Raw genomic sequence first — 24,467 nt, forward strand, 5'->3', positions numbered from 1 at the left:
CGGCTGGGTGTCTGGTGAGGAGAGTTGAGGGAGGGGGGAGGCGTTGCTGCGGGTGAATCCACATTAATCCCCACGGTCAGTCAGTGGGGAAATCTGCGGGGGCTGTGTGGGGAGGGGGGAGGGGAGAGATGGGACCGATTGCTGAGCTGAGGAGGAACTAGCATGGATGCAAGGGGCTGAATGGCCCCCTCTGTGCTGAGAGACGAAGCCTGACCCTGTGCCCTGTCCCTCCAGGTTCTTTGCTGTCCGGTCACAGCTCTGATTGCTAATTTCGGAATTCGAAGTGGGTGCGGGAGAAGATTGTGAACGGGATCCAGTTGGGGATTTGCCTCTACGCTCACGCTGTCTTCCTGGTGAGTTTTGCCACGGTTGGGAAAGAGGAAGCCAGACTCCTGGTAAATGGTTCATGTTGTCCCGGGTCTGGGAGTTCGGATTCCCTGAATCCGTCCTGGAAACGGTGAGGCTAATGCTCTCCCGCAGGCCCCTCTAAACCGATCCAATTAAAGAGCCACGGGATTTTCATCACAAAGGCAGGGCACGGGAACAGGAGGCCATTCAGCCCCTCAAGCCTGTCCCTCAGGGATAGGAGGAGGCCATTCAGCCCTCAAGCCTGTCCCTCAGAGATAGGAGGAGGCCATTCAGCCCCTTCTCCAGCCTGTCACACAGGGATAGGAGGAGGCCATTCAGCCCCTCGAGCCTGTCCCTCAGGGATAGGAGGAGGCCATTCAGCCCCTTCTCCAGCCTGTTACACAGGGACAGCAGGAGGTCATTCAGCCCTGCTTTAGCATGTTACACAGGAAGAGGAGAAGGCCCCTCCTGTCTGTCCCACCATTCAGTCTTCTCTGGAATTCTCTGCCCATTGAAGTGGTGGAGGCTGCCTCGCTAAATATTTTTAAGAAGCGGGTTGATGGGTTCTTGATAAGAGAGGGGATTAAGGGTTATGGGGAGAGGGCGGGAAAGTGGAACTGAGCCACAACAGATCAGCCATGATCTTATTGAATGGCGGGGCAGGCTCGAAGGGCTAGATGGCCTACTCCTGCTCCTATTTCTTATGTTCTTATGTTCCCTCTGTGTCCTTCATACCCTTTGGTGAACAGAATTATACGGCTGTCTGATTTTGAAGTTACTAATTGAGCTTGCTGCTTCTTGTGGGAGGGAGCTACATGGAAACGTAGAAATTAGAAGCATGGAGCCTGTTCCTGCCGTTCATTATGATCATGGCTGATCATCCAGCTCACTCCCAGTGCTGTATCGAACTCCTGCTTTGAAATATTCAATGTTTCGGCTCCACTACTTTCTGTGGTACAAATTCCACAGGCTGACCGCTCTGAGTGAAGAGGTTTCTCCTCCTGTCCGTCCTCCAAGGTCCTGTATAATTCTGCAAGACATCCCTGCTCCTGAACTCGAAACCTCTCGCAATGAAGACCAACGTACCGTTTGACTTTACACTTACCTTCAGTGACTGGTGCAGTGGGACACCCAGGTCCTGCGTACACACTTCCCTCTCCCAATTTACAGCCATTATCTGCCTGAATTTTTGCAATTACAGTGAATAACCTCACATTTATCCCAATTATACTGCGTCTGCCATTCGTTTGCCCACTCTCTCAGTCTGAAGGGTCTCTCACATCCTCCTCACAGCTCACCCTCCCACCCAGCTTTGTGTCATCTGTACATTTGGAGATTTTACATTGAGTTCCCTCACCTAAACCAGGAGTGTGACGGGATACTCTCCCCTTGCCTGAATGAGTGTGGCTGCAATCACACTCGAGAAGCTCGACACCAACTGGGACAACACAGCGCAGCTCGATCGCTACGCCATCAACAAACATTCGCTCACTCCACCACTGACAGAGTGGCAGCTGTGTGCACCATCTACAAAACTCACTGCACCAAGGCTCCTCAAGCAACACCTTCCAAACCTACGACTGTGACCATCTAGAAGGACAAGGGCTAGCCGATACCTGGAAACACCACCGCCTGGAGATTCCCCTGCAAGTCACTCTCAATCCTAACTTGGAATTTTTCTTTACGTTTTTATTTATTAGTGTCACAAGTAGGCTTACATTAACACTGCGGTGAAGTTACTGTGAACATCCCCTAGTTGCCACACTTGGGTGCCCGTTTGGGTACACTGAGGGAGAATTTAGCACGGCCAACGCACCCTAACTAACACGACTTTCAGGCTGAGGGGGGAACCCGGAGCACCAGAGGAAACCCACGCAGACATGGGGAGAACATGCAAACTCCACACAGACAGTGACCCAAGCCTGGTATTGAACCCAGTTCCCTGGCACTGTGAGGCAGCAGTGCTAACCATTGTGCCACCGTGCTGCCCCAGTCACGGGGTCAAAATCCTGGTACCCCCTCCCTAACTGCACTGTGGGCGTACCTACACTTTGGACTGCAGTTGTTCAAGAAGGCAGCTCACCACCAGCTTCTCAAGGGGCAATTAGGAAGGAGCAATTAATGCCCCCCCTCCCCCCCCCTTGTTAGTGATCCCTAATTCCTATAAATGAATCTTTAAAAATTGACTTTGCAAAAAAGTTGAGAGAAGATACCTTTGGACTGATTGAATAGGAATCATAATGCTAACTTTAACAAGTGATTAGTGAGAGGAAATTGAGAGTGTGGGGACAGCGGTGGTGATAGCACCCCGAGTGCAGGTAATGGAGAGCCAGTGGGGGGAAAAAACATGTAAAATGATGGAGGGAGCAGAGAGTGGTGGTGAAGAAATGATGCCTGAGGAGGCTGGAGGGAAGTAGGCACAATACTTCCCCTGGGGGGGGGATGGTCACTGTTATTGAAAGACCACTGCTCTATCTCAGTGAGCTGCAGTTGGCAGCACAGTGGGGAAGGTAGCGACACACTACAGGAGCACACAGGCAGGGGCTGGTTAAACAAACAGGCAGGTGGCAGATAGGAAGGATGTGGAGACTTTGGGGAAGGTGCAGAAGAGGTTTTCCAGGATGCTGCCTGGATTAAAGGGGATGAGCTGTAAGGAGAAGCTGGACAAACTAGGGCTGTTTTTTTTCTGGAGCAACAGAGACTGAAGGGAGACCTGATAGAAGTCTGTAAAACTGTGAGGGGCATAGATAGGGTTAACAGTCAGCAGCTCTGGGACAAAGATTAAATGTCTAATACTAGGGATCATGCACCTAAGGTGAGAGGGAGAAAGTTCAAAGGAGAGGTAAATATTTTTACGCAGAGTGATAGGTGTCTGGGATGCGCAGCCAGGGCTGGTGGTGGAGGCAGATACGATAGTGTCTTTCAGACAAGCACAAATCTGCAAGGGGTAGAGAGATATGGACCAAGGGCAGGATTAGTTTAATTTGGCATTCTGTTCGGCCCAACATCACGGGCTGGGGGGGGGGGGGCATGTTCTGGTGCTGGGGTCCCTGCTCTAGTGCTGGGGGGGTGTGTTCTGGCACTGAGGTCCCTGCTCTAGTGCTGGGGGGGGTGGGGAGGGGGCCTGTTCTGGCACTGGAGTCCCTGCTGGGGGGGGGGGGTGGGGGCCTGTTCTGGTGCTGGGGTCGCTGCTCTGGCACTGTGGGGAGGGGGTCCTGTTCTGGCGCTGGGGGGGGAGGGGGTCCTGTTCTGGCGCTGGGGGGGGAGGGGGTCCTGTTCTGGCGCTGGGGGGGAGGGGGTCCTGTTCTGGCGCTGGGGGGGAGGGGGTCCTGTTCTGGCGCTGGGGGGGAGGGGGTCCTGTTCTGGCGCTGGGGGGGAGGGGGTCCTGTTCTGGCGCTGGGGGGGAGGGGGTCCTGTTCTGGCGCTGGGGGGGAGGGGGTCCTGTTCTGGCGCTGGGGGGGTAGGCGGGGAGGGGGTCCTGTTCTGGCACTGGGGGGGGTAGGCGGGGAGGGGGTCCTGTTCTGGCGCTGGGGGGGAGGGGGTCCTGTTCTGGCGCTGGGGGGGGAGGCGGGGAGGGGGTCCTGTTCTGGCGCTGGGGGGGAGGGGGTCCTGTTCTGGCGCTGGGGGGGAGGGGGTCCTGTTCTGGCGCTGGGGGGGAGGGGGTCCTGTTCTGGCGCTGGGGGGGAGGGGGTCCTGTTCTGGCGCTGGGGGGAGGGGGTCCTGTTCTGGCGCTGGGGGGGAGGGGGTCCTGTTCTGGCGCTGGGGGGGAGGGGGTCCTGTTCTGGCGCTGGGGGGGTAGGCGGGGAGGGGGTCCTGTTCTGGCACTGGGGGGGGTAGGCGGGGAGGGGGTCCTGTTCTGGCGCTGGGGGGGAGGGGGTCCTGTTCTGGCGCTGGGGGGGGAGGCGGGGAGGGGGTCCTGTTCTGGCGCTGGGGGGGGAGGCGGGGAGGGGGTCCTGTTCTGGCGCTGGGGGGGGGAGGCAGGGAGGGGGTCCTGTTCTGGCGCTGGGGGGGAGGCGGGGAGGGGGTCCTGTTCTGGCGCTGGGGGGGAGGGGGTCCTGTTCTGGCGCTGGGGGGGAGGGGGTCCTGTTCTGGCGCTGGCGGGGAGGGGGTCCTGTTCTGGCGCTGGGGGGGGAGGGGGTCCTGTTCTGGCGCTGGGGGGGGAGGCGGGGAGGGGGTCCTGTTCTGGCGCTGGGGGGGGGAGGCGGGGAGGGGGTCCTGTTCTGGCGCTGGGGGGGGGAGGCGGGGAGGGGGTCCTGTTCTGGCGCTGGGGGGGAGGCGGGGAGGGGGTCCTGTTCTGGCGCTGGGGGGGAGGGGGTCCTGTTCTGGCGCTGGCGGGGAGGGGGTCCTGTTCTGGCGCTGGGGGGGGAGGGGGTCCTGTTCTGGCGCTGGGGGGGGAGGCGGGGAGGGGGTCCTGTTCTGGCGCTGGGGGGGGGAGGCGGGGAGGGGGTCCTGTTCTGGCGCTGGGGGGGGGAGGCAGGGAGGGGGTCCTGTTCTGGCGCTGGCGGGGAGGGGGTCCTGTTCTGGCGCTGGGGGGGAGGGGGTCCTGTTCTGGCGCTGGCGGGGGAGGGGGTCCTGTTCTGGCGCTGGGGGGGGAGGGGGTCCTGTTCTGGTGCTGGCGGGGAGGGGGTCCTGTTCTGGAGCTGTCTTGTTCTGTGATCCATCCCGGGCAGAGCAGCAGCTGGGAGGATGGAAGGATACGAATTTTAATCGGATGGTGGGGTGATGTCAGGAACCACCTGGGCGAATGTGCACAATGTTTGGATGGTGCTGGAGGAAACTTGTTAGTGACGTGGGGGAGGTCATTCCTTGGCTTTTATTAATAGAGGCATCAAGGACAATAGTGAAGGAAGTTAGGCGCCAGCTGGAGTATTGTGTCCCATTCACTTCTGCATGGATATTATGGGGGGAGAGAGAGATTTCTCAGTGATTCCAGGTACTGGGAAAGATTTCTTGATTTGATTTATTATTGTCATATGTATTAGTGTACAGCGAAAATTATTGTTTCTTACATGCTATACAAAGCATACTGTTCATGGAGAAGAAAGGGAGAGAGTGCAGAATGCAGTGCTGCTGGGGTGTACACAAAGATCAGCTTAATGCGAGGTAGGTCCATTCAGAAGTCTGACAGCAGCAGGGAAGAAGCTGTTCTGGGGGTGGATGGTACGTGACCTCAGACTTTTGTTTCTTCTTCTCAATGGGAGAAGGTAGAAAGGAGAATGTCCGGGATGAGTGGGGTCCCGCTTTGCCAAGGCAGCGGGAAGTGTAGACAGTGTCCGTGGATGGGAGGCTGGTTTGCGTGACGGACTGGGCTACACCCGCGAACCTTTGGAGTTTCTTGCAGTCTCGGGCAGAGCGGGGGGACACTCCGAGCTGTGATGCTTCAGGAAAGGACACTTCCTATGGTGCATCTGTAAAAGTTAATGAGAGTTGCAGCGAGAGGCCAAATTTCCTTAGCCTGCTGGGGAAGTCGAGGTGTTGGTGGGCTTTGCTCAATGGGAGAGACTGGAGATGCTGGGAATGGAGGAAAGGCCTTGAGCCGTGACCCCGCCTCCCCCACCACCGATCTTGAGTTATCATTATTCTCCCCTCAATCTTCACCCATTTACGTCAGACCTGCCCCACTGGCAAACCTTTTCCACTTCCCATGGAAGGCCCTCGTCCCGTGCTGTTAACTCCATTCCCCTCTCCACTATTCCGGCCGGACCTCTGTTAAATGTTCCCAGCAACGTGCAGGAACTGGCTCTCGAGGGAGGGGGATGGGTGAACAAAGAGAGTTGATCTGGGTGGGTGTTCGAGACCCGGATGGGTTTCACAGAATGAAGAACGCCACTTCTTTATAAAGCCCTGGGCAAGGACTGAGACGCCTGTGAATATGGGAAATGAGAGCTTAACGGGGCCATTCAGCCCATCGAGCCTGCTCTGCCTTTCAATCTCATCATGGCGGATGGGAGGGGATTAATCGAGTCACTGGGGTATCTGGCCCAGCCGTCTTACTGCTGTAAGGTAAATCCTTTCACTGGCCTTTCCCAGCGAGAGGATTTGAGTACAGGGATAGGGATGCCTTGCACTACAAGGGTCAAAATCATAGAACCCTACAGTGCAGAAAGAGGCCCTTCGGCCCATCGAGTCTGCACCGACCACAAACCCACCCAGGCTCTACCCCCCCCCCCATATCCCTACACATTTACCCACTAATCCCTCTAACCTACACATCCCTGGACTCTAAGGGGCAATTTCTTATCATGGCCAATCAACCTAATCCGCACATCTTTGGACTGTGGGAGGAAACCGGAGTACCCGGAGGAAACCCACGCAGACACGAGGAGAATGTGCAAACACCACACAGACAGTGACCCGAGCTGGGAATCGAACCCTGGTCCCTGGAGCTGTGAAGCAGCAGTGCTAACCACTGTGCCGCCCAGTAAACCATGGAACCAATTACGGAATGATGTGATGGTCAGCTGACTCACTATAGAGAAGGGAATTGTGGGGAGCTTGGAGTGGCCTGAGCTGAGGCCCCAAGTTTGGAGGAAAGAAGTTTCTTTATTAAACTGTTCCTTTGATTTATAAATTGGAGTAAGTTTTGTTATATTTTTGTTGTCTGCATTTGAAGAGTTCCTTCTGAGGAAACGCTTTGTTGAGGCCACACCTGGAGTATTGTGTGCAGTTTTGGCCTCCTTATCTGAGGAAGGATGTTCTTGCTCTAGGGGGATTGCAGCAGAGATTTACCAGGCCGATCCCAGGGATGGCAGGACTGAGATGTGAGGAGAGTCAGTTAGGGTTATATTCGCTGGAGCTCAGAAAAATGAGGGAGGTTCTGAGGGAAACCTATAAAATTGTAACAGGAGGAGACAGGGTAGGTGCAAGAAGGGTATTCCCGATAGTGGGGGAATCCAGAACCAGGGGGTCACAGTCCGAGGACACAAGGCAAACTATTAAGGACAGAGATGAGGAGAAATGCCTTCACCCAGTGAGTGGAATTCATTACCACAGGAAGCAGTTGAGGTCAAAACATGGAATGTTTTTGAGAAGGGATTTGATCTGGCTCTTAGGGCGAAAGGGATCGAAGGATATGGAGGGATGATTTGAATGGTTAGCCACGATCATGATGAATGGCGGAGCAGGCTCGAGGTGCTCCGCCTCCTCCTATTTTCCATGTTTCTATACACCACCAGCTCACCACTCGGGAGTGTAGGACGCACCCTGCCCCACACACAGATCAACGGGGAGGGCCTAGGCCAGAGATGAAGCCTGGCTCTTTCCTGAGCCACTGCCTGTGTTTAAACATTGCTGTCTCCCTCCCGCCTTGTCAGGTGATCACTCGGCCGTCGGCAGCCAATAAGAACTTCCCCTACCACGTCCGCACCTCCCAGATTGGCATTGTGGACACCAGCTTTGACAAGTACCCGCACCACATCTACGGAAACAGCAGCTTCACCAGGGACTCAGTACCAAACTTCACCGAGCTGTTCTCCATCGCCACGGCCAACGGGACCAGCACCATGGTGAGTCCCACACTGAGACAGACCAGGGGATTCTTAACTTAGTGACACAGAAGCCTGAGGCCAACAAAGCTTCGGCTGCTCAAACAACGCATTCAGGGATCGGCACTGCACTGTCAGAGGGTCAGTACTGAGGGAGTGCCGCACTGTCAGAGGGTCAGTACTGAGGGAGTGCTGCACTGTCAGAGGGTCAGTACTGAGGGAGTGCTGCACTGTCAGAGGGTCAGTGCTGAGGGAGTGCTGCACTGTCAGAGGGTCAGCGCTGAGGGAGTGCTGCACTGTCAGAGGGTCAGTACTGAGGGAGTGCCGCACTGTCAGAGGGTCAGTGCTGAGGGAGTGCCGCACTGTCAGAGGGTCAGTGCTGAGGGAGTGCCGCACTGTCAGAGGGTCAGCGCTGCGGGAGTGCCGCACTGTCAGAGGGTCAGCGCTGCGGGAGTGCCGCACTGTCAGAGGGTCAGCGCTGCGGGAGTGCCGCACTGTCAGAGGGTCAGCGCTGCGGGAGTGCCGCACTGTCAGAGGGTCAGCGCTGCGGGAGTGCCGCACTGTCAGAGGGTCAGTACTGAGGGAGTGCCGCACTGTCAGAGGGTCGGCGCCGAGGGAGTGCCGCACTGTCAGAGGGTCGGCGCCGAGGGAGTGCCGCACTGTCAGAGGGTCGGCGCCGAGGGAGTGCCGCACTGTCAGAGGGTCGGCGCCGAGGGAGTGCCGCACTGTCAGAGGGTCGGCGCCGAGGGAGTGCCGCATTGTCAGAGGGTCGGCGCCGAGGGAGTGCCGCACTGTCAGAGGGTCGGCGCCGAGGGAGTGCCGCACTGTCAGAGGGTCGGCGCCGAGGGAGTGCCGCACTGTCAGAGGGTCGGCGCCGAGGGAGTGCCGCACTGTCAGAGGGTCGGCGCCGAGGGAGTGCCGCACTGTCAGAGGGTCGGCGCCGAGGGAGTGCCGCACTGTCAGAGGGTCGGCGCCGAGGGAGTGCCGCACTGTCAGAGGGTCGGCGCCGAGGGAGTGCTGCAGTGTTGTAGTCCTAATTGTGGGAGGTGCCAATTTCTGGATATTACACTGAAGTGCGTTCTGCCCTCTGAGGTGGTTCCAAATGTCAGAACGCTATCGGAAGGAATGCAGGGGAATTCTCAGCGGTGACCTGGGGCCACTGTGTACGCGGATAAACAGTGTTGCTGGAGGAGAATACTGTCACTGAGAATCAGAATGAACTGGAGCTGTGGCACTGGGAGGGGGGAGGGAGCACGTTGGCCAGGGTAGGGGTGAAGGTCAAAGGTCAGCTGACATGCCCTTTCATCCATCATTGCAGAATGGCAAAGTGAGCCACGAGATGGAGCAGCCCTGGAAGCAGACCTCACCCAGACTCTCTCCCCTGAGACCTGCGCTGCCTCCCGGGCCCCTGGCTGACCCCCTGCCACCTCACTACAACGGCTTTGGAGAGTACCTCAGCACCCAGGCTCCGGGCATCAAACATACACAATGTCATTAAAGACCGGAGTCCGGGGACAGGTGAATGACGGGAAAAGTATGGAACACACACAGGAATCCGAGATCACCTTCCCGATCCCAGTGCACCAAACTGAGAGCAGTGTCATGAAGAGGGAGCTTTACTCTGTATCTAACCCCGTGCCGTACCTGTCCTGGGAGTGTTTGATGGGGACAGTGTAGAGGGAGCTTTACTCTGTATCTAACCCCGTGCCGTGCCTGTCCTGGGAGTGTTTGATGGGGACAGTGTAGAGGGAGTTTTACTCTGTATCTAACCCCGTGCTGTACCTGTCCTGGGAGTGTTTGATGGGGACAGTGTAGAGGGAGATTTACTCTGTATCTAACCCCGTGCTGTACCTGTCCTGGGGGTGTTTGATGGGGACAGTGTAGAGGGAGCTTTACTCTGTATCTAACCCCGTGCTGTACCTGTCCTGGGAGTGTTTGGAGAGGGTGCAAAGAAGGTTTACCAGGCTCCTGCCTGGCCTGGATGTCTTTGGTATGAGGAGATGTTGGATAAAGTCGGATCATTTACACTGTAAAGGTGGTGGCTGAGAGGCGACCGGATGGAAGTCTACAAAATTGAGAGGCATAGACAGGGTGGGTAGTCAGTCTTTTTCCCAGTGTGGAGGTTTCAACCACAAGAGGGTTCAGGCTTAAAGTGAGAGGTGGTAAATTTAGGGGAGACATGCAGGGAAAGTTTTTCACACAGAGGGTGCTGAATGCCTGGAACAGTGCCAGTGGAGTTGGTGGAAGCAGGCACATTAGCAAGGTATATCTTGATAGAACATGAACAGGAGGTGACACCACATATCAGTGCAGACTTGGTGGGCTGTATTCTTCATTCTCTGTTCCTTGTTTGATGGGGACGGTGTAGAGGGAGCTTTACTCTGTATCTAACCCCCTGCTGTACCTGTCCTGGGAGTGTTTGATGGGGACAGTACAGAGGGAGCTTTACTCTGTATCTAACCCCGTGCTGTACCTGTCCTGGGAGTGTTTGATGGGGACAGTACAGAGGGAGCTTTACTCTCTCCCTGATCTATTAGTTCCTGCATCTCATTAAGCTGTAGTATCCTTTATATTTTTCCTCATTCTTCCAACTAACTGGTGTTGGTTTGCACTCCTGCACTGAGTTCAGTGTAAGGGCTGGGATGGTGAGGTGATCTTTCACCCTCACAGTTCCCTGTCGAGATCCCTGGACGGACTATCTGAAGATTTTTACTCTGTGATTAATCCCTCGATTATGTATCAGAGGAATTGTGCCAAATGTAAATAAATTCACCCTGATTAAGTTAGGGATATGTAACCGTCCCCATGGCAACCCAGCCCGCTCACCCCAACTTTGCACATTGCACAGATGGGCTCTGAGAGTTTATTGCTGTTCGGGACTCCTGGAAACCTCTCCTCTGCCAACTGTCTGTGTCTGCCAGACCCGGCGTCACCGTCTGACCGGCACCCAACATCACGGCCTGTCCGTCTGCCCCTGACCTCTCGGGGGTGGGGGGGCACACACACACACCGTTGGCCAAACCTGTCTGTTCAGGCTCCTTGTGCCCTGACCTTGTGGGAGTGGGTCTGTTACGACTTTGGGGGTGGGGGTGGAGGGGGTTGCTGAGGGGTGGTTGGATCAGTCTTTGCTGTTGTGGTCCCGAGGGTGTCAGTACTGGTCTGTCATGACCCCAGGGGCTGGTTACTGTGCAGGTTGGAGTCTCAATCTGTCATGATCTTGGCGGTCCACTTATAAAACACATTAATAAAGAATTGTTTGTTAATGCTGCTCTCTGCCTCTGTCTCTTCTCCAATACAGAAAATCTCACTCATTCAACTCACACCCACACATAAACTGATTCACCCACACACACACACAACCTGATACACAGTCACACACGGTATTCAGCATCCTGAGGGGTGTGGACAGGGTAAAGCAGGAGAAACTGTTCCCACTGAACACAGCATCAAGAACTAGAGGGCACAGATTGAAAATAATTTGCAAAAGCAGCAGCAGTGAGGAGATGGAAATGTTTTTTATCCAAAGGAAGACTGGAATCTGGCATAAACTTCCTAAGAGGGTAGCGGAGGCAGATTTGATCAAGGGATTCAGAAGGGGATTGGATTGCTATTTGAAAAGGGAGAATGTGCCAGGTTATGGGGATAAATCTGGGGCGTGGAACTGGATAGAATGCTCTTTCAGAGAGCCAGTGCAGACTCCTGGGGTTGAATGGCCTCCTTTGGCACTGTAAAGATTGTGACATCCCTCACTGGGTAATAAAGACTGGCCTCTCAAACAAAACCCACATCTCAACAAAGAAAGTCAACGTGTGTGTAAACACACACACATATCCACATGTCCTCAGCAAAACAAGCTTGCCTCTACATATGCACATACTTGTACACATGCACGGTGGCACAGTAATTAGCACTGCTCCCTCACAGCACCAGGGATCTGGATTTGATTCCTGACTTGGGTCACTGTCCATGTGGAGTTTGTACATTCTCCCTGTGTCTGCATGGGTTTTCTCTGGTTTCTTCCTACAATCCAAACATATACAGAGTAGATGGATTGGTGATGCTAAATTAGTTGTAAGGGATTAGGTGGGGACATATGCAGGGTTATGGGATAGGGCCTGGGGGGAATTTTGGTCAGTGCAGACTTGATGGGCTGAATGGCCTCCTGCACTATAGGGATTCTATGAATATTTACACTTGAGCATTCTGACATCTCCGAGGATACAGTGAAAAGTCTCACGACACCAGGTTAAACTCCAACAAGATTATTTGGTAGCAAAAGCCACTAGCTTTCATGGTGCTGCTCCTTCATCAGGTGAGTGGGAGTTCTGTTCACAAACGGCATATAAAGATACAAACTCAATTTACAAAGTAATGGTTGGAATGCGTGTCTTTACAAATGATCAAGTCTTAAAGGTACAGACAATGTGAGTGGAAAGAATGTTAAGCACAAGTTAAAGAGATGTGTATTGTCTCCAGACAGGAAAATTAGTGAGCTTTTGCAAGTCATGGGGATTACAGATAGTGTGACATGAACCCAAGATCCCAGTTGAGGCTGTCCTCGTGTGCGATCATACGTGACCACAGACATGTGCCTGTGATCCCTGAGGCCACAGGCACCTGTCTATTGTTGCTCAGACAGAGCAGTGGAGATAGTGAGTTATGAAAGAAACATGACTTGTTTCCAAAACAAGGGAGTGTACTGTACGTTGTGAGAATGGTAGAGCAGCCAGCAATATAAAAGCAACTGGAGCAGTCTGCTCCAATTAGCAAGAAGATGTGATGAGATAGAGTGGGTGGCACAGTGCTTAGCACAGCCGGACATTGGCCTGTGCTCTGACCCAGGCCAGTTTGCTGTTCCAGTTTCTGCACTGCTGCTGTCTCCCAGCAGGAAGCAGTGCAACCTTTCAGTTTGAGAGCATTCTGCTGCAGATCCCCAAAGGGGAAATGCAGAATGAAACCAATGGAATGGAGGCTGGCAGGCTTCCAGATTCTATTCTGCTCTCCACTTCTGGCTTTTTACTTACTCACTTATTCCCAGGGACTTGCGGCTGTGGCTTCCATTATCATTGAGATGGTACCTTGTGTAAAGAATCCTATCAGAAATAGATGTGATCGGTGTTTCTCTGTCTCTGGAAAGGGCTGTTGAAGTGCTGGGTTTATGCCACATAAACGCCAGTTCAGGATGCAGCATTTACAGATCGCCATTTTTATTAGGCCTTTCTTTGTCATTAGGTTTGGATCAGATGCAGGGAGTGTAGCGGGTGCAGGGTGAATGAGTTGATATTGACTGGGCAAATGAAAGTCCACTTCCCGTGTGGTACAGAGAATCCAGTTAGTCACAGGGAGCATCAGCAATGGGCTACAATAATCCAGCCACAAAAACCAACACAGATACCGCATTAACAAGATGGCTGTGCACATCAGCAGGAGACATTCCAAGATAACTGTGTGCCAAACTGATCACAGCGAGTGTATACCAACCTGAGATCCTAATGATCACAGTGAGCGTGTACCACCACTGATGACAGTGACCATGTACCAACCCGAGTTCCCCATTGATCCCTGAGAGTGTGCACCAACCAGGGAACCCCCACTAGTCACAGTGAGTGCGTACCAATCCAAGTTCCCCATTGATCAGTGTGTACCAAGCTGAGATTCCCCACTGAACACAGCAAGCGTGTAGCAACCTGACTTCCCCATTGATCACGAGTGTGTACCAATCTGTGTCCCCCATTGTTTACAAGAGGGTGTACCAACCCAAGGTTCCCATAGATTACAGTGTGCGTACCTACCCAAGTTCCCACTGATCGCAGCATGTACCAAATCAAGATCCCCACTGAATATAGTGAGCGTGTAGCAACTCAACTTTCCTATTAATCACAGCGAGAGTGTACCACCCCAAGTTCCCCATCAATTGCAGCAATTACATACCAACACAAATTCTTCATCGGTCACAGTGTGTACCAACCTGAATTCTCCCTTGATCAGTGTCGACCAACCCGTGTTCCGTTGATCACACTGTATACCAACCCAAGTTCCCCATAGATTACAGCAAGTGTGTACCCACTTTTGATTATGAGTGCGTACCAACTCCACATCCCCATTGATCACAGTGTGTACCCGAGATCCTCATTGTGCACAGCGAGTGCATACGAACCTGAGCTCCTGTTGAGCACAGCGAGTGTGTACCAACCCAAGTTCCCCATTGATTACCGCAAGTGTGTAGCAACCCGAGTTCCCAACTGATCACAGCAAGTGTGAACCTACCTGAGTTCCCCACTGATCACAGTGAGTGTGTACTAACCTGATTTCCCCATTGATCACAGTGGATGTGTACCAACCTAAGTTCCCAATTGATCACTTCGAGTACCAACCTGAATTCCCTGCTGATCACGGTGTGTACCAACCCAAGCTCTCCATTGATTACAGCAAGTGTGTACCAACCCGAGTTCCCAATTGATCACAGCAAGTGTGTACCTATCCAAATTCCCTATGGATTGTGAGTGTGTACCAACCTGATTTCTCCATTGATCAGTGTGTCTGCTAACTCAAATTCCCCATTGATCAGTGATTGTGTACTAGCCCGAGTTCTCTGTTGATCACTGTACCAACCCAAGATCCACATTGATTACAGCAAGTGTGTACCACCCCGAGTTCCCCATTGATCAAAGCAAGTGCGTACCAACCTGACTACCCCATTGATCACAACGAGTGTGTACCAATGCATGATGCAACTAGTGCGATAGACAGAGGGGAACTGGTGGATGTGGTGCTTTTAGATTTCCAGAAGGCATTCGATACGATGTCTCACAAAAGGGTGCTGCAGAAGGTTAGGGTACACGGAGTTGGGGGTAAAGTGTTAGCGTGGATTGACTATTTACTAAATACATAGATGATCTGGAGGAGAGGGCTGTGTAGGATAACAAAATTTGCTGATGACACAAAGATGAGTGGAAAAGCAAACTGCGTGGAGGACGTGGAAAGTCTGCAGAGAGATCTGGATAGGCTGTGAGTGGGCGAGGACCTGGCAGATGGAATACAATGTTAGCAAATGTGAGGTTATCCACTTTGGAAGAAATAATAGAAGGATGGAATATTATTTAAAAGGTGAAAAGTTGCAGTATGCTACTGTGCTGAGGGACCTGGGGGTCCTTGTGCACGAATCGCAAAAATCCAGCCTGCAGGTGATCAAGAAGGTGAATGGAATGTTGGCCTTTACAGCGAGGGGGATAGAATATAAAAGCAGGGAGGTCTTGCTGCAACTGTACAGGACACTGGTGAGGCCGCAGCTGGAGTACTGTGTGCAGTTTTGGTCCCCTTATTTGCGAAAGGATATATTGGTCTTGGAGGGAGTAGAGAAGGTTCACCAGCCTGATACCGGAGGTGAGGGGGTTAGCTTATGAGGAGAGGTTAAATAGACTGGGCCTGTACTCACTAGAGTTTAGAAGGCTAGGAGGAGGAGGAGGATCTTATAGAGACTTACAAGATAATGAAGGAGCTAGATAGAAGTAGACAGATTCTTTCCACTTAGAAAGGAAACCAGAACTAGAGGGCACAGCCCCAAAGTAAGTTGGGGGCGGGGGGGGGGGGGGGGGGGGTGGAGATTAGAACAGAGTTGAGGAGGAACTTCTTCACTCAAAGGGTGGTGAATCTCTGGAATTTTCTGCCCATTGAAGTGGTGGAGGCAACCTCGTTGAATATATTTAAGTCAGGGGTAGAAAGATTTCTGATAGACAAGGGAATTAAGGGTTATGGGGAGAAAGCAGGAAAGTGGAACTGATCCACTTCAGATCAGCCATGATCTTATTGAATGACGGAGCTGGCTCGAGGGGCCAGATAGCCTACTCCTGCTCCTATTTCTTATGTTCTTAAGATCCCTATTGATCACAGCAAGTGTGTACCAACCCAAGTTCCCTGTTGATCACAGCTCGTGTGTACCACCTCGTGTTCCCCATCGATCGCAGTGATTATGTACCAACCCGAGCTCCCCATCGATCACAGCGTGTGTGTACCAATGTGTACCATGGATGATATTGGAATAGTGTAGATGGGCTTTAGATTGGTTTCACAGGTCGACGCAACATCGAGGGCCGAAGGGCCTGTACTGCGCTGTAATGTTCTATGTTCTAATCTGACTTCCCCATTGATCACAGCGAGTGGCTACCGAGTTCTTCACTGATCACAATGTGTGTGTACCAGGCCAAGTTTCCTGTTGATCACAGTGAATGTGTACCATCCCGAGTTCCCCATTTATCGCAGCAATTATGTACCAACCCAAGATCACCTTTGATCACAGCATGTATGTACCAATCAGGGATCCCCACTGATGACAGTGACCATGTACCAACCCGAGTTCCCCACTGATCCAAGAGAGTGTGCACCAACCAGGGAACCCCATTAGTCACAGTGTGTGTACCAACCCAAGTTCCCCATTGATCAGTGTGTACCAAGCTGAGATCCCCACTGAACACCACAAGCGTGTAGCAACCTGACTTCATTGGTCACAGCGAGTGTGAGCCACCCTGTGTTCCCCATCAATCGCAGCAATTACGTACCAACCCGAGTTCCCCATTGGTCACAGTGAGTGTGTACCAACGCAAATTCTCCCTTGATCACACAGTGTCGACCAACCCGCGTTCCCTGTTAATCACAATGTGTACCTACCCGAGTTCCCCATTGATCACAGCAAGTGTGTACAAACCCAAATTCCCCATTGATTGCAGCGAATGTGTACCAATCCTAGTTCCCAAATGATTACAGCGACTGTATACCAACTCAAGTTCCCCATTGATCATTGCGAATGTGTACCAACCCAAGTTCCTCATTAATCACATCAAGTGTGTACCAATCCAAGTTCCCTGTTGATCACAGCAACTGCGTACCAGACCAAGCTCCCCACTGATCACAGCATGTGTACACCAATCCAAGATCTCCATTGTTAACAATGTGTGTGTACCAACCCAAGATCTCCATTGATCACAGCGAGGGTGTACCAAGTGTGAGACAGAGAGAGAAAGACAGAGAGCAAGAGTCAAAGCCATACAGCACAGAAAAGGACCTATGGCCCAACTTATCCATGCCGACCATGTTGCCCTTGCAGTTCCCATAACCTGCGTTTGGCCCATATCCCCCTAATCCTTTCCCATCCATGTACTCATCTAAATATGTTTTTAAATGTTGCTATTGAACCTGCCCCAACCTCTTACTCCGGCAGCTCATTCCCTATACACACCACCCTCTGCGTGAAGAAATTGTCCCTCAGGTCCTTTTTAAATCTTTCCCCCCTCACCTTAAACCTACGCCCTCTAGCTTTCAATTCCCCTTCCTGGGAAAGTGTGTGCGTTCTTTCTATCTATGTCTCTGATGATCTTATACACATTACTAAGGTCACCCCTCATTCTCCTACATTCTGTGGAATAAAGTCCTAACACGACCAACCTCTCCCTGTAACTCAGGCCCATTAGACTTGGCAACATCCTCTAAACTCTTTGCATTCATTCTAATTTATCAATGTCTTTCCTATAACAGGGTGATCAAAACTGAAGTGTTAAAGTTTATTATTGTGACAAGTGGGCTTACATTAACACTGCAATGAAGTTACTGTGAAAATCCCCTAGTCACCACACTCCGGCACATGTTCGGTCAATGCCCTTAACCAGCACTTCTATCAGACTGAGAGAGGAAACCAGAGCACCCTGAGGAAACACATGCAGACATGGGGAGAACGTGCAAACTCCACACAATGACTCAAACCGGGAATCAAACCCGGGTCCCTGACGCTGTGAGGCAGCAGCGCTAACCACTGTGCCACCGTGCAAACACAGGACTCCAAAGGTGGCCTCACCAAAGACTTATACAGCTGTAACATAATGTCCCAGCTCCTGTACTCTAAGCCCTGACTGATGTGTGCCAATGTGCTTATCGCCTTCTTCACCACTCTGCATACCTGTGATGCTGCTTTGAACAAACTGTCCTTCACGGTCTTAGACCCCTCTGTTCTTCAACACTCCCCAGGGCCCGACCATTCACCGTATAATTCCTATCCCGGTTTGACTTTCCAAAATTCAACACCTCACACTTACCTCTATTGAAATCCATTTGCAAATCCTAGGCTTACTGTCCTAACTGTAATTTTTGATAACCTTATTTGCTATCAACGATATCTCCTAATTTAGGATCAACCTTGTACATTCACATTCAAATCACTTATAAAAATAACAAACAACAAGTCTCAACACCAACCCTGAGGCACACTGCTCGTCACAGGCCTCCAGTCCGAGAAACAACCTTTGACCATCACCATCTGCTACCCATCACTGAGCCAATCATGAATCCAATTTACTCACTCTTCCTGGATCCAATGTGATCCAACCTTCCAGACTAGCCTGCCATGTGGAACTTTGTCAGGTGTCTTGCTAAAGTTCATATATAGAACACCTACTGCTGTACCCTAATCCACCCTCTTGGTTCCTGATTCAAAAAACTCTGAAAGATCAGTCAGACATGACTTCCCATGCACAAAGCCATGCTGACTATCCCTAATCAGACCGTGATTATCTAAATGTTGGTAGATTCTGTCCCTCAGAATCCCCTCCAGTAAGGTAGCCACCACTGAGGTCAGGTTTGTAATTCCCTGGCTTGTCTTTGCTACCCTTCTTAGACCACATTAGTCACGGTCCAATCTTCCAGAACAACGCCAGTGAAAAGAGATGAAGCAAATACCTTTGTAAGGGCCTCTGCAATTTCTGTCCTAGCCTCCAATATGATCCGAGGATGTGTTTGATCAGGCCCGGGGGAATTAACCATCTCAATGGATTTTAAGACTGCAAATATCTCCTCCCTAGTAATATGCATGTGGCCAGGATGTGACCACTTGTTTATTTCTTTAGCACCCATGATTTTCTCCTCAGTAAACACCAGCAAGAAATATTCCATAAAAATCTCACCCATCTCCTGTGGTATCACACACAGATGGCCACGCTGACCTTCACGGGGCCTATTCTCTCCTTAGTCGTCCCTTTGCTTTTAACATAGCTGTAGAACCTCTATGGATTTTCTTTAACCTTACGTGGTAGATCCATCTCATACCCTGTCTTTACCCTCCTGATTTCCCTCTTAAGGGTACTCTTCCACTTCTTATACTCACTGAGGGATTCACAGCAGATTCAAGGGGGTGGCTCGGTGGCACAGTGCTTAGCACTGCTGCCTCACAGCGCCAGGGACCCGGGTTCAGTTCCGGCCTCAGGTCACTTTCTGTGCGGAGTTTGCATGTTCTGCCCGTGACCGCGTGGGTTTCCTCCGGGTGCTCTGGTTTCCCCTCATAGTCTGAAAGACGGTTAAATGCATCGACCTGAACAGGGGCTGGAGTGTTGGTGCTGGTTAGCAGGCGCTGGAATGTGGTGACTCGAGGATTTTCACAGTAACTTCATTGAAATGTTAATGTAAGCCTTATTAGCAACAGACAAATAAACGTTACTTCAAGCTTTTCCCCGAATGCCTAAACCGAATGAATGCTTCCTTCTTTTTCCTGACCAGATCCTCAATATCTCATCAGCCCTTTTCTTCACCCTAACAGGATCATACTGCCCCTGGGTTCTTGATATCACACTTTTAAAAGCCTCCCATTTGCCAGTCATTCCTTTCCCTTCAAATAAACTCACCCAATCAACCTCTGCTAGATCCTGCCTAATGTCCCCACCATTGGCCCTGCCCCAGTTTAGGACCCTAACTTGTGGCCTCTCCTAACTTTTTCCACAACTATTCTAAAACAAATAACTTTTTGGTCATTGGACCCAGAGTGCTTCCCTACTGACACTTCAGTCACTTCCCTAAGAGGAGGTCCAGTGATGGACCCTCCCAAATACAGCCCTCTGTATATTGATTCAGAGATTGAGACAGAGGAAAGAGATGGAGAGAGAGAGAGAGAGATGGAGAGAGATGGGGAAGAGGCAGTGAGAGAGAGAGACAGAGATAGGGAAGAGACAAAGAGAAATGGAGAGAGAGTAAGAAACGGGGTGGGGGGGGGCGGAGAGAGAGAGAGACAGAGAGAGAGAGACAGAGACAGAGAGAGAGAGACAGAGAGAGAGAGACAGAGAGAGAGAGACAGAGAGAGAGACAGAGAGAGAGAGACAGAGAGAGAGAGACAGAGAGAGAGAGACAGAGAGAGAGAGACAGAGAGAGAGAGACAGAGAGAGAGAAGAGATGAAGAGAGAGGGATGAGAGAGAAAGCAAATGAGACAAATAGACGCAGAGAGAAAGAGGAGAGGTTCCTCAAAGAGACTGCTGTAGTGTGGGTGCTGATGGGTGCGTGGGGGAGTGTGGACACTTGCCCTTTACACAGTGAGTTAAGACAGGGTGTTAAGGGTTGTATTAAAAACACATTTTGCACAGTTAGGAGATAGTACCCCTTAGGGGCAGCTTCAATCTATAATACAAAGCAACTTTACATATTCTGTACAGAATGCTTTAGCACGAGAGATAGCTGGAGGAAGGGGAAGGAGGGCAGGGAGGGGGGAGTGAGCAGAGGGAGAGAGCCAAGGGAGAGAGTCGGGTATGGCGGGGGGGGGGTAGACAGAGAGGGAGAGAACGAGCGCGCAGATGGAACGTGAAACCAGGGACGGGAAATGAAAGGAGCAAGGAGGAAACTGATGAGGGGTATAGAGCGAGAGTGGAGAGCAGAGAGAGGAAGTGTGGGGCACGGAAAAGAGAGAGTGACAGAGGGAGTGGGCAGAGAGCATGGGGAGGGTAACAGGAGGGTACAAAGGAGCGAAAGAGAAGGAGAAAGGAGCCTAATGGAGGGAGGGAGGAAAGCAGAGAGGGATGTAGGAAGGGCAAAGAGAGGGATAGAGAATGAGGGATGGGGAGGCTGGATTCAGTAACAGTGGGGAAATCTGTACAGAGCTCCTAATACAATTAGATCTGATAAAAATGTCCAGCTGAGAGAGACTGGGATTGAAACAGACAGAAGCAATCTATGTTCCCCGCACACACTGAGTTGGGGGGGGAGGTGGGGGGGATAGTATTTCTTGTATTGCAGAGTTTTTTTTGTCCTGTGTTGTGCTGTGTGTGCGCGGGTGTGCAGGCCCTCACGAAAGCCTCCTGCACCCTGGTGCACCGCAGTGGCAGGGCTTCCATCAGTCACGCCTGGAATGGGCCCAGCCCAGTGCTCCGTGGGCTATCGGGGGTGGGAGGAGGAGGAGGAGGAGTGGGGATGGGAGAAGGAAGTGGGGGGGGGGGGGGGGGGTGGTGGTGGGGGAGTGGAGGACTCATTCAAAGCTCATCCTGCACATTGTCCTGTCTCTCTGGGGCCCGGCTCAGAGCATTATCCTGGCACTGGCTGCCGGTGGCGTCCTTGGGCACGAGGTTGGTTATCGAGCGATCCCAAAGGGGCCTGCTTCGAGGTGTCACCCGTCACTGCAACTGCCCCCCCACTACTTTCCCAACACTCGCCAGGCACCCCCCCCTCCCGACGGCAGATCCTCGCACTTTTAAACATTTATATATTTATATATAATCTATATATAAAATAAAAATCACTTTGTCGCGCAGACTCCATCCACCGCTGTGCCGCCATCACCTGGTGTTGCCGCTGGCCTCACCGCTCTCGCTCGGTGACGGCTCTGTCCTCTCTGTCCTCTCCTGTTCCTCTCCCACCTCGGCCTCCTCCTCGCCCCTGGCCAGAGAGTCCTGGGCTGGCTGGCTGGACGGGGACTGTGGGAAGGGGGAGGACTGGGTCTGCTCGTTCGGAGTGGCCGTCTGCATAATCTTCTGCCGCACCTCGCGGATCTTCAGCTGCAGGCACACCTTGGTGGGAAAGATGTCCGAATAACGGGCCTGGAAAGCTGCAGTGGCTTGAGCTGGGAGTGGAGAGAGAGTGAGAGTGAGTAAGGGAGAGGCGGGCGGGGGGGGAGGGAGAGGCGGGTGGGGGGGAGAGGGGGGAAGGAGAGGCGGGGGGAGAGGGGGAAGAGAGGGGGAAGGGGGGGAAGAGGGGGGGAAGGGGGGGAAGAGAGGGGGAAGGGGGGGAAGAGAGGGGGAAGGGGGGGAAGAGAGGGGGAAGGGGGGGAAGAGAGGGGGAAGGGGGGGAAGAGAGGGGGAAGGGGGGGAAGAGAGGGGGAAGGGGGGGAAGAGAGGGGGAAGGGGGGGGAAGAGAGGGGGAAGGGGGGGAAGAGAGGGGGAAGGGGGGAAGAGAGGGGGAAGAGAGGGGGAGGTGGGGGAGATGGGGGGGAAATGGGAGGAGATGGGAGACAGAGTGGGGGTGGGAGACAAGGGGAGAGAGAGAGAGAGACAAGGGGAGAGAGAGAGACAAGGGGGGAGAGAGAGAGACAAGGGGGGAGAGAGAGAGACAGACAAGGGGGGAGAGAGAGAGACAGACAAGGGGGGAGAGAGAGAGACAGACAAGGGGGGAGAGAAAGAGACAGACAAGGGGGGAGACAGAGAGACAGAAAAGGGGAGAGGGAGAGAGACAGACAAGGGGAGAGGGAGAGTGACAGAAAAGGGGAGAGGGAGAGAGACAGACAAGGGGAGAGGGAGAGAGACAGACAAGGGGAGAGGGAGAGAGACAGACAAGGGGAGAGGGAGAGAGACAGACAAGGGGACAGGGAGAGAGACAGACAAGGGGAGAGGGAGAGAGACAGACAAGGGGAGAGGGAGAGAGACAGACAAGGGGAGAGGGAGAGAGACAGACAAGGGGAGAGGGAGAGAGGCAGACAAGGGGAGAGGGAGAGAGGCAGACAAGGGGAGAGGGAGAGAGGCAGACAAGGGGAGAGGGAGAGAGAGAGAGAGACAGACAAGGGGAGAGAGAGAGACAGACAGACAAGGGGAGAGAGAGAGGGAGACAGAGACGAGGGAGACGGAGACAGAGAAAGAAAGAGACAGAGCAGTTAGCAAGCAGCTCTCAACACTTGGGCTTTACAGAATCTCGGCACTGATGATCAATTCTGCACTAGCTCTCTGACAGAGCATTTAACCCCATCCTTCTCTCCCAGACTTAACCCCGTAACCTGGTACATTCTCCCTTTGCAAGTAGCAATCATGTCCCTTCTGAATATTTCGATCGAAGCTGCCCCCATCACCCTCTCAGGAAGTCATTCCAGACTCCATACTCCCTCTGGGTGAAATACATTTTCTTCTCACTTTTGCTCCTTTTGCCAATTATTTTCAATCTCAGCCCTCTAATTCTTGATGCTCTGTTGAGTGGGAGCAGTTTCTCTATTTATCCTGTCCACACCTCTCAGGATCTTAAATATCTCTGTCAAACCTCCTCTCAGCATTCTTTACCCCATGGAGAACACTCCCAACCTCTCCAACCTATCCTCATCCTCCTTATCCCTAGAACCATCCTTTGTGAATCTCCTCTGTACTCTCTTCAATGCCTTCACATCCTTCCCCCAGGTATGGCACCCAGAACTGGAGAATTAACTAATGCTTTTTACAAATTCACCAAGAAGCTTTAATCTTGCACTCAATGCCACTGTTAATAAAACCTAAAGTAATATCTGCTTCAGTAACTGCTCTCTCCACTTCCCCTGCCATCTTCAATGACGTGTACATATATAACTAGGCCCCTCTGCTCCAGCATCTCCTTTATTTTACCCTGTCTCTCCATATTCTTCATGGGAGGGTGGTAGGGAAGGAACTGGGGAGGTGGAGGGGGTGGCAACAGGTGGGGTGGAGGTTGGGAAAGAGATGCAATGGAGGCAGTTATCTTCTTTTCCTGAGAGTGAGCAAGTCTCCACTTACCCGACACAGAGAAAAAAGGGAAAGCTGTCCCTTTTCCTGATGCAAGGGAGGGAGAGAGTCACTCTTCACAAACACACAGAGACAGGGAAAGAAGCAGATGAAAATAGTCCCCTCACAGAACTGAGAGTGAGTGGAGATGGAATGGTGGGATTTGGGGGTGGGGAGGGATGACGGGGAGAGCAGAGGAGGAGAGCGGAGGAGCAGGGGGGGAGAGCGGAGGAGCGGGGGGGGGAGAGAGCGGAGGAGCAGGGGGGGAGAGAGCGGAGGAGCGGGGGGGGAGAGAGCGGAGGAGCGGGGGGGGGGGGAGAGCGGAGGAGCAGGGGGGGAGAGCGGAGGAGGAGGGGGGGGAGAGCGGAGGAGCAGAGGGGGAGAGCGGAGGAGGAGGAATGGGGAATATGAGGGTTGACAGTCCTCTCCTTACCTGAAGGGAAGAATCCATGTTCATGGAACAGTTGCATGACCAGTGCCCGCCTTTGGTCGAGTGTCCGGCGCAGAGAGGAGTACGGCACCTTCTCAAACTCCAGGTCAGCCAGAACGTCATCAGCATCTGATCCCTGGGCAGCTGCACACAGGGTGGCAAATCAGAGGTCATAGGTCAGCCCACAGCAAGGCACAACCTTCAGCAACCCAATCCCTTCCACTCACTGCTCCCTCACACACTGCCCAACCCCATCAACTACCTCACCAGGGATGGAACAGGGAGGCATCTGAGAAAGAGGGAGAGAGGGGAGGGAGAGAGGGGAGAGAGGGGAGGGAGGGAGGGGGGGCAGGGGCAGGGGGAAGGAGGGGGGGCAGGGAGAAGGAGGGGATGCATAGAAGTTTTCAGCAAGGATACAGGCCTTTCAACCCAACTTGTCTTTGCCACCTTTTAACAACTAAGCTAGTCCTTATTGCCCG

At 52.7% G+C, this 24,467-nt stretch overlaps 2 protein-coding genes and 1 long non-coding RNA gene across 3 annotated transcripts in view; 1 reads left to right on the forward strand and 2 right to left on the reverse strand.

Annotated features, from left to right (window-relative positions):
- The first annotated feature begins 246 nt into the window (after positions 1 to 246).
- LOC145339661 (uncharacterized) lies at positions 247 to 10,888 on the forward strand. Its single transcript, XR_013886050.1, has 3 exons — positions 247 to 353; positions 7,662 to 7,853; positions 9,151 to 10,888. It is a non-coding gene; the product is annotated as an uncharacterized LOC145339661 (long non-coding RNA).
- A 10,187-nt stretch (positions 10,889 to 21,075) lies between these two features.
- Positions 21,076 to 24,110, reverse strand: LOC145339660 (protein capicua homolog). Its single transcript, XM_080184174.1, has 2 exons — positions 23,992 to 24,110; positions 21,076 to 21,688 (listed from the first exon to the last, which is right to left on the reverse strand). Exons 1-2 carry the CDS (start codon positions 24,026 to 24,028, stop codon positions 21,405 to 21,407), a joined length of 321 nt encoding a protein of 106 aa, XP_080040300.1. The 5' UTR covers positions 24,029 to 24,110; the 3' UTR covers positions 21,076 to 21,404.
- LOC145339662 (protein capicua homolog) overlaps positions 24,017 to 24,467 on the reverse strand; it is a gene marked incomplete at its 5' end in the record, with an annotated part of 74,318 nt that continues 73,867 nt past the window's right edge. Inside the window, one exon of the mRNA XM_080184176.1 lies at positions 24,017 to 24,132. Within this exon, the coding sequence (XP_080040302.1) occupies positions 24,111 to 24,132 (22 nt within the window). The remainder of the gene's footprint in view (positions 24,133 to 24,467) is intronic.

Source organism: Carcharhinus amblyrhynchos, unplaced genomic scaffold (genome assembly GCF_965287045.1).
Source record: "Carcharhinus amblyrhynchos unplaced genomic scaffold, sCarAmb.v2.hapA scaffold_594, whole genome shotgun sequence".
Lineage (NCBI taxonomy): Eukaryota > Metazoa > Chordata > Chondrichthyes > Carcharhiniformes > Carcharhinidae > Carcharhinus > Carcharhinus amblyrhynchos.

What these genes read in the sequence shown, in the direction of transcription:
- LOC145339660 (XM_080184174.1), bottom strand. Translation starts at nt 24,028, where the DNA reads ATGCAACTGTTCCATGAACATGGATTCTTCCCTTCAG. An exon ending in ACATGGATTCTTCCCTTCAG is followed by an intron (nt 21,689 to 23,991) that starts GTAAGGAGAGGA and finishes CTCCACTCCCAG; the next exon opens with CTCAAGCCACTGCAGCTTTC.